Source organism: Oncorhynchus mykiss, chromosome 22 (genome assembly GCF_013265735.2).
Source record: "Oncorhynchus mykiss isolate Arlee chromosome 22, USDA_OmykA_1.1, whole genome shotgun sequence".
Taxonomy (NCBI): Eukaryota; Metazoa; Chordata; class Actinopteri; order Salmoniformes; family Salmonidae; genus Oncorhynchus; species Oncorhynchus mykiss.
The window spans coordinates 40,548,971-40,561,416 of record NC_048586.1 but is presented as its reverse complement, the minus strand read 5'-3'; the positions used below and the strand labels follow the sequence as shown (position 1 = coordinate 40,561,416).

The following is a 12,446-nucleotide window of genomic DNA, read 5'->3' as shown; positions in this document are numbered from 1 at the left end:
TTATATACAATTTCAAATATTACATGACATTACATTTAATAACACTTTTCACAACACATTAAGATTGTTGTAGTGTAGTTCATACTACTTGAGGAACTGTCATGCATCACGCTCCCTATACCTCGTGGAATATCACGGGATAGGCCAATGACTGTACAGCAGATGTTCTAGGGTTCAAGGACACAGGTTCTTTAGGGACTACTGGGGCTGTAGGGAAAGAGGGGTCATCTGAGCTGTAACCTTGATTGACCAGCAGGTGATAAATAAGATTATTATTTTTTTAAACAATCTAAAGCATTACATGGTTAGGGGGACATTCACGGAGTTAGTGCATGTGACAAGACCCCTACAGATATAATTACTATGCATTCACAATGCACGTGGCAAATTGTCTGCAATCAACATGCCTTGCTGCTGATGACAAATGTATGTGTTATACTTGTGTGTCACAAATTTACCTTCAGGTTCTGCCTGAACAACTGCTCACTGGGGAGGAAAGGAAGGGAGGGGGGGTCGGAAAGAAATTCAGCTTGGCAAACAACTGCGATATCAGCACGTAATCCATCATGATGCTGGATGATGCTGTGCATTCCACACAGAGACATGCACAGTAGAGCTCTTCATGGGTCCACCCGAACCCGATTACCCAGGGTCGACCCGAGACCCGACCGGGTTCGAAATTCTGTAGTTGCCCATCGGATCCGGGTTGGAACAGATTTGATTGTCACGGTTCTTGGGTGTGTGTAATTAGAACTGATTTGCCGGTAAGGACCTGTACAGACCTGAACCTGACTGCTGCAGTGGAAAGATAACTAATTTATGCTGCTGCTTCTTTTCACAAACGTGGGCCTGCTGCCAAGTCTGTTCCTCTTTCTCTCGATGCGGGCATTAACAGTTTTAATTAATAACATCTAAAAAAAATGATACATCTTCAGTTGCTTCCCTGACTCGGATTGGATCACACCGGGTCTTTACGGTGCCGGGTCTGGTTGTTCTCGGGTTCGTTCAAACCGGGTCTCCATATTTCAAGGGAAATGTGAAAAAATATTTTTAAAATCTACTTCATATTCATTATCTCGAGCACCACCCAAACATCAACAAATGTGAAAATTACACATTTATGTTTAGTACAAAAGATGGCAGAAGATGTGTTTCCAATGACATCGGTGTGCATCGTGATTTTGACTAGGTATTGCCAATTAATTGGTTGATGACATTGGAAACACTTCTCTCCCATCTTTTACTATAAAACGTGCCATTTTCACATGTGGTGCTGGAGAGGAAGAAGCTGATTTTTTAAAATTATTTTTTTACATTTCCCTTAAACAATTTATTCAGGTAGGGTCCAGGGAGGAAATCCCCGATCCTTTTTGGAACAGGTCCAACTTCTTTCACCAGAGAAGACTGATGTACACCCACTGGATCAACGCTTCCATCTCTGTGATCTGATGAGCATAACAGCCACCGTTCTGTCCTGCATGGTTCTGTAAAATGTCTGAATCACATTCAGTAGGCAGGTTTCCACAAAAGCAATGGCTAAAAAAAATAATAATAATCATTGCCACATGTAATGGAAATGGCAGATAAACATTTTCTGAAGATCATTCGTTAGACGGGGTAGATTTATTTTGTCGAACTTAATTGCGAAAAATTGAAACGATTTGACAAATAAATGATTGCTGACTACCTTAAAGTTAAGGTATGCAGGCCACGTGATATCTAAGATTCACTCCATTTAATTCTAATTCTAAAAAAATTGTTTCTTTGCAGGACAAGGATCTGCCTGACTTTCAAGAATGCTTCACCTTGCTTTTCTGGTTGGCTGGCAACTTTCACCAGCCAATTGTTTCAGAGCTACAGGAGTACATGTTCCACCATGGCACAGACTAGCCTAGGCAGCCAATTTATTAGAATGGCAAGTCTTAGTTATTGCATTCTATCCATCCGGGCTTTCGCGGTCTACATGTAGCGGAGAGGGGGTGGGGGGGGGGGGGGGGGGGTCACCAATTTAATGTGTTGAGTAACAGTAACTCCAACCACATTTAGTTTTAGCAAAAAAATGTAACGAAACATAGCTACTTATTGCATCTCAGGGAAGGTTGTCAGATGAATTTCCAGGGTAATCGTGGTTACCTAGACACTCAAAGTAACACTGTAGGCTTACAGCCAGTCTTGAAATAAGTCAAGATGTTATACAGAATGTGAAACTCAAGCTAGAAACTGACTAACCTATCATGGAGTATCTGACTAAACTGCATACATTTGCCTTAATTCTGTTAATTTGCGAGTGAAAGCATATCTACGGGAGTCAAACCTAATTGCCATCTTAAGAGGCAGTCGTTTGAACCTGGTGAGAAAGTGCAAGCTGGCCAAGTAGATGAGAACAATTTCATCAAACAGTATTTCTATTTCTGAAAAGACTGTGGTTACCATGTCCATGATGTTCTCAGACTATTAATGTGCCAGAAGGATGAAATATTTAATTGACTATTAATCAATGTTTTAATTATCCCAAGCGAAGCAATTATTTTACTGCAAGGAGACTTGCAGACTGAGGATGCAGCAAGAAAAACAAAATGGCTGAAATGTGTTCTGATAAAATATCCAGGCAGAATCTGTGGTATTCCAGACAGTTTGACAAAAATAAGGTCTTAGTCAAGACAGAAATGGACCTTGTACTGTACACTGAACTTTATTGTCAAATGGAAAATATATAACTTCAATAAATACTGTGGTAACAATCATACAGACGCACAAATGGACTTACATTTCAAAAAGAGGTTGATGTTCTACAGCTAACACTGTGGTTAATTTAAACCATTTTCATACAGAGGCAACACCCGCTGGCTGATAATACTTCTCAAAGCAGTTCAGACTTCTCCAGTTATGAGAAATTGGAAAACACCAAAGTACTATGATGACAGAACAGAAAATAAAATTTCAGCTGTTAGATTTAGAACTACTTACACCTGCAGCTGCTTGGAGAGGGCGGAGGGATCTATAGCTACAGCGTCTGCAGGCTAGTTCTACTTCGCTACTTGACTTAGCCTACTGACCCAATGAACTAGTCAAAGCCTAGGACCAAACAATGATACTAGCTATGAGATATGCGTTTGAATTAAAGTAGGCTATGGATTTTGGTGCACTTGCACCAGAGATCGACTGAGTAGTGTGTAGCCTGCACTAGAGCACCACACAAAGCAAACAGCACTGTACAGTCCTTCAACCAGCTAACATTGAAAACTAGACACTGGTCATCAGAATCTGTGCATTGCATAGCTGAGGACATCCTTAAAAAGAATCTGTGCAATAATGGATTTGAGCTCAGTGACCTTCTCAGTACTGGCATCGTTAACCCCATCCTGCATGTAAAACTTGGCGTGGGTGTTCACCCCTACAGTTACAGAGGGGCTAGACACCACCGCTGAAATCTACCCAGTGACAGAGGAGCCAGGGTGTAGGATACGTCCTCAAAGAGATGTAGCACATCCTTTCAAAATCATTGGCTATGATCGTTATGCAGCCAGTCACAACAGTAGTCGGCAACTGTTACTCTGAGCGATATCGCCACTGTCAAGCTTTTCTTTGGTTGTAAACTTATAAAGACAGCAAAACAAGGGGGAAGCAGGCAATGCTGATCGGAAACAGCGCTAGAACAATATGCAATGTACTAAAACACATTAAAAAGGCTTTCAGCTCTGTCGTAACAGTGTGCAACAGTTTATAACACAAACATCCCATTTCCATTTGACAAACTCAAGGCAGTAACAAAACTCCAACAGGCAGTGCTTTGAACTTCTGGCTGTAAGTGCGAGACCTGGGGGCCAGCGCAAGAGCTCCATTTCTCTTCGTATACCATTTTACTGAGCAGAACACAGTAGCGGTCTCTCGCATCTGAACAAGGATCTTCTCACTCAGTGGTGAATCCACAGTACACTTTTCTCTTTGAGGACAAAAGTCAAAACCTGAAACCAGATTAGCGCATTTACTGTCCAGGTCCCGGACCAAAAAAAAGTGCACGTCATTTCCGCGGGTGAAGAAATGTCGACAAGAAGTCCACACCTCTTTGTGGATTATTTTATTGACCTTTAAAAATAAATTAACTGAAGACCTTTTTTTCAGTCTCTCCGGTGCACTTCTCCTATGACAGAGTAGGGCAGCTAGATATAGGTTGGTACAGTTTTTTTTGGGGGGGGGCTGATTTAATGTGCGGCGATAACCCGCCTTCTCACTGCTTTGCATGCATGTCTAGAAGGAGGGGAGGGGCTCTATGCACAGTCCTCACCACCCACCTGCTCCTGCCAGTCCATAACAGTCAGTCGCCCTAGTCTAAGGCAATCACATGACTGTACAGCTCTTGGCCTTGTCTTTGCGAAGGTCTGACGTGACAGCGGTTAGTTCGGGCCTAGTGGGCATGTGTGAGATCCTCTTGGTGCTCCTGGAGGACTTGTTGCGTTTGACGTTCTTGTTGCCCTTGTTGACGCAGGCCAGCGTGGCCACGTGGAAGAGGTCCCTGACGCTGTTCTCAGACTGCAGAGACGAACACTCGATGTACGGAGCACTGATCTGCTTGGCCATGTTAGAGCCCTGAGACAGAGAATCGGGGGGAGAGATGAACAAAGAGTCTGGAACTAAAGCATATTTCAGAATTGAAAATCTATGCAATTTTATTATTATTATTTTTAGCTGTAAACAGATGCCACATTTATTCATTAATAGTGCCAAGTGAAAGACATACAGTACAAGTCCAATAACAACTATGAACTGCATCTTAGTAAGCGAGTGTCAAAGTACGAGCAAAATGCATGTAGCGCCTACCTGATCATATGACACGGGTGTCTGTCTGTGATTGGATAGTTCCACCAGTGTGGTGAGGTCTGTGCGGAGATCTGACTTGCATCCCACCAGCAGGATCTTGGTGTTGGGACAGAACTCCTGGATCTCTCCTCTCCACTATACGGAGAAAAGAGAACGGGAGAGATCAGCAACACTTCTAGTACAAAAAAAAAAAGTTGTGCTTTTACAGGATTGGTTTATATTCAGCGTCAGACAACCCAACATGAGTTTTAAGTGAATAACGTGACTTTTTGTTATGCGCACAGATCAAGTTAAGATTTGGGCTTCTGTGAGTAAAACATGTGCATAAAGGGCTGTATTGATGGACACTGGAGCATCTCAACCACCCACACACCCTCTCGTTGTCTTTCTATCATGCCATCGTTGAAAAGAAAGAGAAAAAAAAAAGTCGCTCTGACAGCGCTAGCTCTGTGTCGCGCAACTTAAGTAATGGAAAACACCCTCTTCCACTTTTCCAGGCTTATTCAGAGCCTTGAACATCATGTTTCCCCTCAGAGTTGTTCAACACACAGGACCACACGCCTCTCAGCTGGTGCAATACTGAGCGTTGGTGACGTTACAGGTCAAAGGGCACCGAGACCCACAATAGCCGTGTCTGGGATCTGGGAGACCATGTGTGAACAAGACCGGTTGGACTACTGCTGAGCCTCACGTGAGTTTGTTTTCACATTCCTCTCAAATGGTACAACCCTAGTTCTAGTCCCCTCATTGCTACAGCCCGGTAAAGTAATTTGGAGCGCTGGGGTTTCCGAAAAGCCACTTGACCCAGTAACAAAGAAGACTTTTAGAGAGGGTCAAGGGGGCTGATTGAAAATTCTAGTGGGACAGGCCACTTCCTACTATAATTCAGGGGCAAAGCAGAGGTAGCTTACAACATACAGGACATACAAGCCCTGAAACGCACCTTCTTCAGTACACTGTCCAGGGTCTCTGGTCTGCTGATGTCAAAGCAGATGAGGACTGCATCAGAGTCCGGGTAGGAGAGAGGTCGCACGTTGTCATAGTATGGTGAACCTGCAAAGACAAGCATAAGATCAAGGTCAAAATATGCAAACAAGGTCAAATTAATACACCATCACATCTCCTCAGCTCTGTGCTGTAACTGTGCTAAAACTAACATTTCATCAGTTACAGACATAGATTTTACACAGTGCATGTGTTAGAATGACCCAGGGATAGCAAACTTACTCCCTGACACCATGTCACTGTGCGAGTCAACACCTAGGGACATCCATAGTAACAGCTTGTGTAATCATTTAAATTTGCTCGTAGAGCTCTCCCACACGCGCGCTCCTTGCTCGGAGCTCTGGCGTCCATTCATACCCAGCCCAGAGCCCTCAGTCAGAATTAGGACAGGAGACCTCTTCCAAATGGAGCAGATAAGGGAGGGTTTCACTGATTAGGCTAGCTATTCAAAGCTTCATCTAAAGGACCAAAATTATACACTCCCGTCCCTGGTCACTGCTGTATAGTTAGTACATGAGATCCCACCGGTTATCCCCCCCAGAGTGTTTCAACATAAAAAGGGGGACTGGGCAACTGATTAGGAGCAGGCTAGATTGGAACCTAAATATGGCATGATCATTTTTCTTTTGCATTTCTTTGAGGCATCTTTCCACATGCATTTTAATTTCCACAATTCTACTGCACACTAATATAATAATGCCCGGAGGAGTCACCAACAAAGTCAGGTAAAAACAAGGCAAATTGAAGACAAATCGTTTTACTTATTATCCAGTAGAGGTGGCATGCCACATGTAAAAAGCAAGACACCTGAGATTCCACAAACTGAATTTGGAATAGGACAGTGTATAGTGACTACTTCATTAAAGCCCAACAATACGTGTACAGTCTGATGACTAGCAGTGGAACATTGAGCTTACAGATGTGGAATGCTATGCCAAGAATACTAGGAATATTTGTTTAGTGAGATTACAAGCAATGTCTGGGAGATCCTTTGAGAGCGCCAAACAGAAGAGTTGCGCGTGCCCCCCAGCATACAATCAACCCCCTAACTGGTCTGTTAGGGGGACCACCCTGGTTGGTTTGTCTAACCTGATAACTCAGCGATGACACGTGACCCTTCCCTGGACTTTACCCTTCTGAACAACGGGACTACTCATCGATCAGCTAAAGAATGAAGATAGGAGTGTTTAACGGCATTGAATAGATTCAGCAAAAGTATACATTGCTCATGGAGACGGATTGTTAAATGTACTATAAAAGAAACAGTAGTCACTGAGGATAAATAAGAATGTTAACTGACTTGCCTAGTTAAATACAATTCAAATAGGGACACTGAATACAGGAGCACAGGAAAAAGGTGAGGATGGTCGATGGCACTGCTGACAGACAGCTCATTAGCCCCATTTCAGTGCAGCCCTGAGGCTTGTTCAGTCTCCTGATTCCGGCAGCCATGTACCCATCTCCTCCTTAGCCACCCCTGTATGATGGAGGACATGTTTCTACACAGAAGGGTCTCCGGGGACCTCTAAAAACACTGAGGTGACTATCCCTGACCGGGGACCTCCCTGACCAAGGGCGGCCAGCTCTAGGAAGAGTCTTGGTGGCTCCAAACCAGTTAAGAATGATGAGGCCACTATGTTCTTGGGGACCGTCAATGCTGCAGACATTCTCCCCCCCACACCTATGACTCGACACAATCCTGTCCCAGAGCTCTACAGGCAACTCCTGCGACCTCATGGCTTGGTTTTTTTGTTTTTTAAAATGTAACAAAATGTGGGAAAAGTTGAGGGGTCTGAATAGTTTCCGAAGGCATTGTACTTCAGATATAAAAGGTGAGAATGTTTTGCTCACAATAAAGGCAGAGTTTTGAAAACGAGCTTAATAAATAAAATAAAGCGATGCAAACAATGAGGTCTTTGTGAATAGATCCAGCCTCTTGTGAATGGCATGCAGCTCAAACTCACTCAACCCAGAGTCAAGAGCTCTGCCAGTGGTACCATATTAGAGGGCAACCCAGCCATATCAGGCAAGGGCTGAACTACAAAATCATGAAATCCTTAAAAAGCCAGGTAGGCCTTATAAACATGCTGTCCTTTGTCTCATTAGACTAAAGACATCAAGAAGCTGCAAACAAGTGACAGCAATGAGCAAATGCTGTGTGTGCTTGATTACTACACCCTACCTAAACACCAGAGCTACACCAGTGCCCCCCGGGCACTCCTTCTCTGACCTGCTCCTCCAAGAGGTGAATGACCAGCCTTCGGGGCATCTACATGAAACATGGGTGGATGTCAGTGGGAGTTCTAATGTAAATAAATACATTTTATTTTACCTTTATTTAACTGGGCAAGTCAGTTAAGAACAAATTCTTATTTTCAATGACAGCCTAGTGGTTTAACTGCCTGTTCAGGGGCAGAACAGGGATTTGAACTTGCAACCTTCCGGTTACTAGTCCAACGCTCTAACCACTAGGCTACCCTGCCGCCCCAACATGGACATCCAGTTTGAAATAAGCCTCTAATCAAAACACCACTGCATAAAGACAATAAAGATGGACCCAGTCAGCAATAGAGGGTGGGCGGTGCCCCGCTTTCTTCCTGTACCTGATTACAAGTCAGTGTCTCTTTAAAAAACTACCCCATTCATTACACTGGGTAATAACGATGGGTTCAATAACAAACATGACCTTGTTTATTATGCACAGATAGTAACAGTGTAGTGGTGAGCCTGAGGCTAAGAGGTGAGACAACTGAGAAACCTACACTTGCTGTGTGCCAGGTACCTGCAACCATCTGCTCTAATGGCTAGACCCGAGATCCAGTAACATACAGTATATAGTGATGCTTCCAAACAAAAAAACTGCTTTAACATTAGCACAAGACACTAAAACATCAGGCTTCTCGTAGTGCTGGACAGAAATATCCCTCATGGACAGCTTCTGCTATAAGATTACATTTGTAAAATAATATTGCCCAGTGTAGCTAAGGCAGTCCCCAACATGACCCATATCAGGCCTGGTGTGGTGAGCTGAGCTTTTCCTGAAGCTGTGGTGTAGTCACGGAGTAATGTCCTGGACAGACACATGGGAAGCTACAATCAGCTGGTGGACATAGGAGGGGAGGTGCCCAGAGCGCTCTTATCCCCCCCAGCTGGAGAAGCAGCCCACAGCTCTTCCTCCCCCTACAGCAGCCAGCCGTGGGAGTTGAGCAGCCCAATCCCCCAGCCAGTCCAGGCTGATTCAGAGACTGTAGATAGGAAATTATTACCACCTGGGGCTGGGTTAAAGGCGTCCGCATGCTTCCCAGCCGAAACAGTTCGGAAGACGGCATGTATACTTTATGACATTGTTACGTTTTCGTTCGTTTTGGACTTCGGTAAGGTTTTATTTTCGACTCGAGGCAAACAGACATCGGTAGTCTACGCCCGTTATTGGGCAACAGTAGGGATTCTTCAATTAAAGTATTGTCTTTCAATGATATGACTTGTTTTCATTAACATTTCACAAATACTGCACCAAGTCCTTCGTTTGATGTAAATTGCGCTATTTAGATCTAGTCTTCAAAAACTAGAAAATGAATGACAGATTTATTGTGCCATGTTAATTCTGACCATTTCGAGGAAGCGTATACTGGCTATGGCAAGTCAAAATGGACAAATAGTACTATTGCCGCTTTTGTCGTTTTTCAAACGAAAGTTGTTGTTTTTTAAGAGAGCATGCGAGCACACTCGTTCAGTTCGCCTAGATGAGTGCGGCTGAGTGCAGCCGAACTGAAGCATACTGACGCCTTAGGGGTGTCCACATGCTTCCCATCCGAAACATGATGATCTTTGACAAGGGTTTTCGGCTGTTCATGCACCCATTTTTTTCTTGAGGCAAGCCTAAATTCGGAAGCCAAATTCTACAGTGAGTTAGTCATCAACGAGACTACTCGTTGTCATGCAAATGATTTCACTTGAGAAATAACGGACCAAACATCTTAGTTCATGTCAAATTGAAGACGGAGACCTCCTCGGTAACTCAAGAAACCTGTAATAAACTTAAGTTCTTATATCAATTTACACTTAATTAAATAGCTACGGTGTATCAAGACGAACAGACAGTACTAATGCCGCTTCTCTCGTTTTTCAAGCAAATATATTTTAAGAGTATGCGAGGCACATACGTTCACTTCGCCTGACCGAGTTCTGTTAGGAGCAAACTGAACCTACGATGCGAACGCCTTTAGGTTTAGATCTCCCGGGACCTCTATGGGGGAAATGTTTGTAGCAAGAACATGTGTAAGGAATGTGTCAGCATTTATTGAGTCAAAAACTATTCCAAATGGCAGCCGAGTGATTTTAAGTTCAGTTAGCCTGTTGCTGTCCCCTATCAGGGCTTTTCTAAATGTTATGCTATTTAAAACTCACAATATAAACAATTCATTTGCAAATGTATTGTGTTTTCTTAGCTGGTACCGCAACTGAGTGCCAAATGGCTTCATCTGTTTTTACTCAGCTCTGGACCAAGATGCACCGAGAGGTGTGGATGTAAACACTGCACATTGAAGACAAATCCTCGCGCTACAGCGGTCCATCCCAACGTGCTAGAGATGCGTCACCGAGTTCAATCTCTGTAGAGTCTCCACTCACTGGGGTTGTTTAATATATTAATGACCCGTCAAATTAAGATTTCAGGCAGAGCGCAGTCTAATTCCCCACAAATTCAAATGTTAAGAAATGTTGACTAATTCGAAGGCTCACTGTTCCAATCCTAATTCCAGTCGGACTCGTTCCCTGTGACACTGTCATATTTAAGAAATTCTATAGAGATTAAATAAAACATTGTAACGCAAAGTTACTCACCTGAAGTGTCCCAGAGACTGAGTTCTATTCTTTGCGTGTCGATTTCGAAACTGGCTGTGTAGTTCTCGAACACCGTTGGGACATAATTCTATAAAGAATTTACAACGCATTATTGTCGATCTCACACACACACACAATTGTCCAACAATGTTAAAATGAATTGTACCCACAAAAACATTTTCCATCACAATTTGATCCATAACGCTGCAAGCATATCATTTGAATAATGGAAGACTTGGCATGTACTAAAGCGCACACGAAAGTTCGATATTCTTTTCCAACACTTCCCCAGGTAACGCCTTACAAACCCGCACGTTTATTTGCATTTACCCAAACGACATCCAACAACATACCTCTGGAAAGCAATCTTTCGCAAAGACGTGAAGAAGAGCAGTTTTTCCACACTGACTGTCCCCAACGACCACGATTTTACGCTTCACGCTCTGGTTAGGATCCATCCCGGATTTCGGTGAAAGCTTTTGACTGGATCCTGTATCCTTCATTGACTTTTTAAAATGTATGTAGATTGCCGACTTCAAAGAGAAAAACTCCGCATAGAAATCAGATCCCCCATAACAATTGCTCCTGTGCTGTGATATTGTTCAGCCTTTAAATCACACGCGTCCTCGTTGCACCGAAAAACTACTGTGGCTAATGCCCAGCGATGCGTACGGGGGTGTATATATGGGCCGCCGGTGAACCAATCGCTTTCCCCGGTAATTTTGTGAAGCAGTAGTCCGCCCCTTTCTCCCTCGTGGAGGCAATCAACATTACCACGAGGACAGCGCCCTCTATTTCTTGGTATTTCAGGATCTCAGAGGAGCAGAACATAGAGACATGTTCAGAGATGAAAAGAAGCCAGCAAGTTTATTTCCCTGATAGTAAAAGAAAGGAGTCATTATCACTGTGGCTGAATAAGTGGGACACCTCAAGATGAAGGTATTAATAAAGTTAATTAACTAAACGGTCCATTATGTAATTCAGCAGAAATACCTGGAAGGCTGGAACAAGGTGTCTGTTCAACATCTGGTGAACTAATGCACACATAACTCGTGTTTAGAACATGTGGCTGCCCCAGGGCGAAACAGGCATATGTATGGAGAGACTTTTCTTCACTTCTGGTAGGTCTGCTTCTGCGTCTGGTAGCAACAGGCTAAACCTGTGTTTTCCCTCCCTTGGGTTCGGGCAAGGGAAAGCAGTGAGATTAATTCAATTCACTTTGAGATGAAGGACACTGGAGTGGTTCAAGATTAAGAGGGAGGGAAATTACATTTGTTTTGGGTTAAGTAGGCCCATCAGGGATGAGATGGGTGATGAATGTAATTCGTGAATGGAACATACTTTGAATACAGTGTATGAATGAATGAAAGGACACATTAATAAATAACATGAGAAAAATGTGCAGGGATCTTTATTTCACAGGTTGCCCCATCTAGCTAATTTAAGATGAATGCACTAACTGTAAGTCGCACTGGATAAGAGTGTCTGCTAAATGACTAACATGTAAATGTAAAATGTAAACAACCACAACAGGTCTACTCTTTAAAAGTTCTACTCTTTTAAAGGTCTACTCTTTTAAAGGTCCTTTCCTGGGACTGTGGGTTCTTGTGCATAGAGGAGATGAATATGAATGATGACAGAGCCCATAGGCAACATCTGCTGTCTCTCACCTATCTCACCATCAGTCAGTGTGTTCTTCTGTAGCACGATGGAGGAAACGACGTCTCTCACACACACACACTCTCTCTGAGCAGCACTTATTGTGAGATATGATGAGTTCC

At 43.4% G+C, this 12,446-nt stretch overlaps 1 protein-coding gene across 1 annotated transcript; it reads right to left on the bottom strand.

Annotated features, from left to right (window-relative positions):
- Positions 1-2,667: 2,667 nt before the first annotated feature.
- Positions 2,668-11,344, bottom strand: LOC110501874 (rho-related GTP-binding protein RhoE). The gene is made up of 5 exons (XM_021579725.2): positions 11,019-11,344; positions 10,666-10,753; positions 5,762-5,871; positions 4,819-4,953; positions 2,668-4,587 (listed from the first exon to the last, which is right to left on the bottom strand). The coding sequence occupies exons 1-5, from the start codon at positions 11,166-11,168 to the stop codon at positions 4,339-4,341; spliced, it is 732 nt and encodes a 243-aa protein (XP_021435400.1). The 5' UTR covers positions 11,169-11,344; the 3' UTR covers positions 2,668-4,338.
- Between the last annotated feature and the right edge of the window lie 1,102 nt (positions 11,345-12,446).

Excerpts from the sequence above, each read along its gene's own strand:
- LOC110501874 (XM_021579725.2), bottom strand. The coding sequence starts at position 11,168 with ATGAAGGATACAGGATCCAGTCAAAAGCTTTCACCGAAATCCGGGATG. Across the intron at positions 5,872-10,665 it reads CAGTCTCTGGGACACTTCAG|GTTCACCATACTATGACAAC; the intron begins GTGAGTAACTTT and ends TTGTCTTTGCAG. Across the intron at positions 4,954-5,761 it reads TGGACAGTGTACTGAAGAAG|TGGAGAGGAGAGATCCAGGA; the intron begins GTGCGTTTCAGG and ends TTCTCCGTATAG.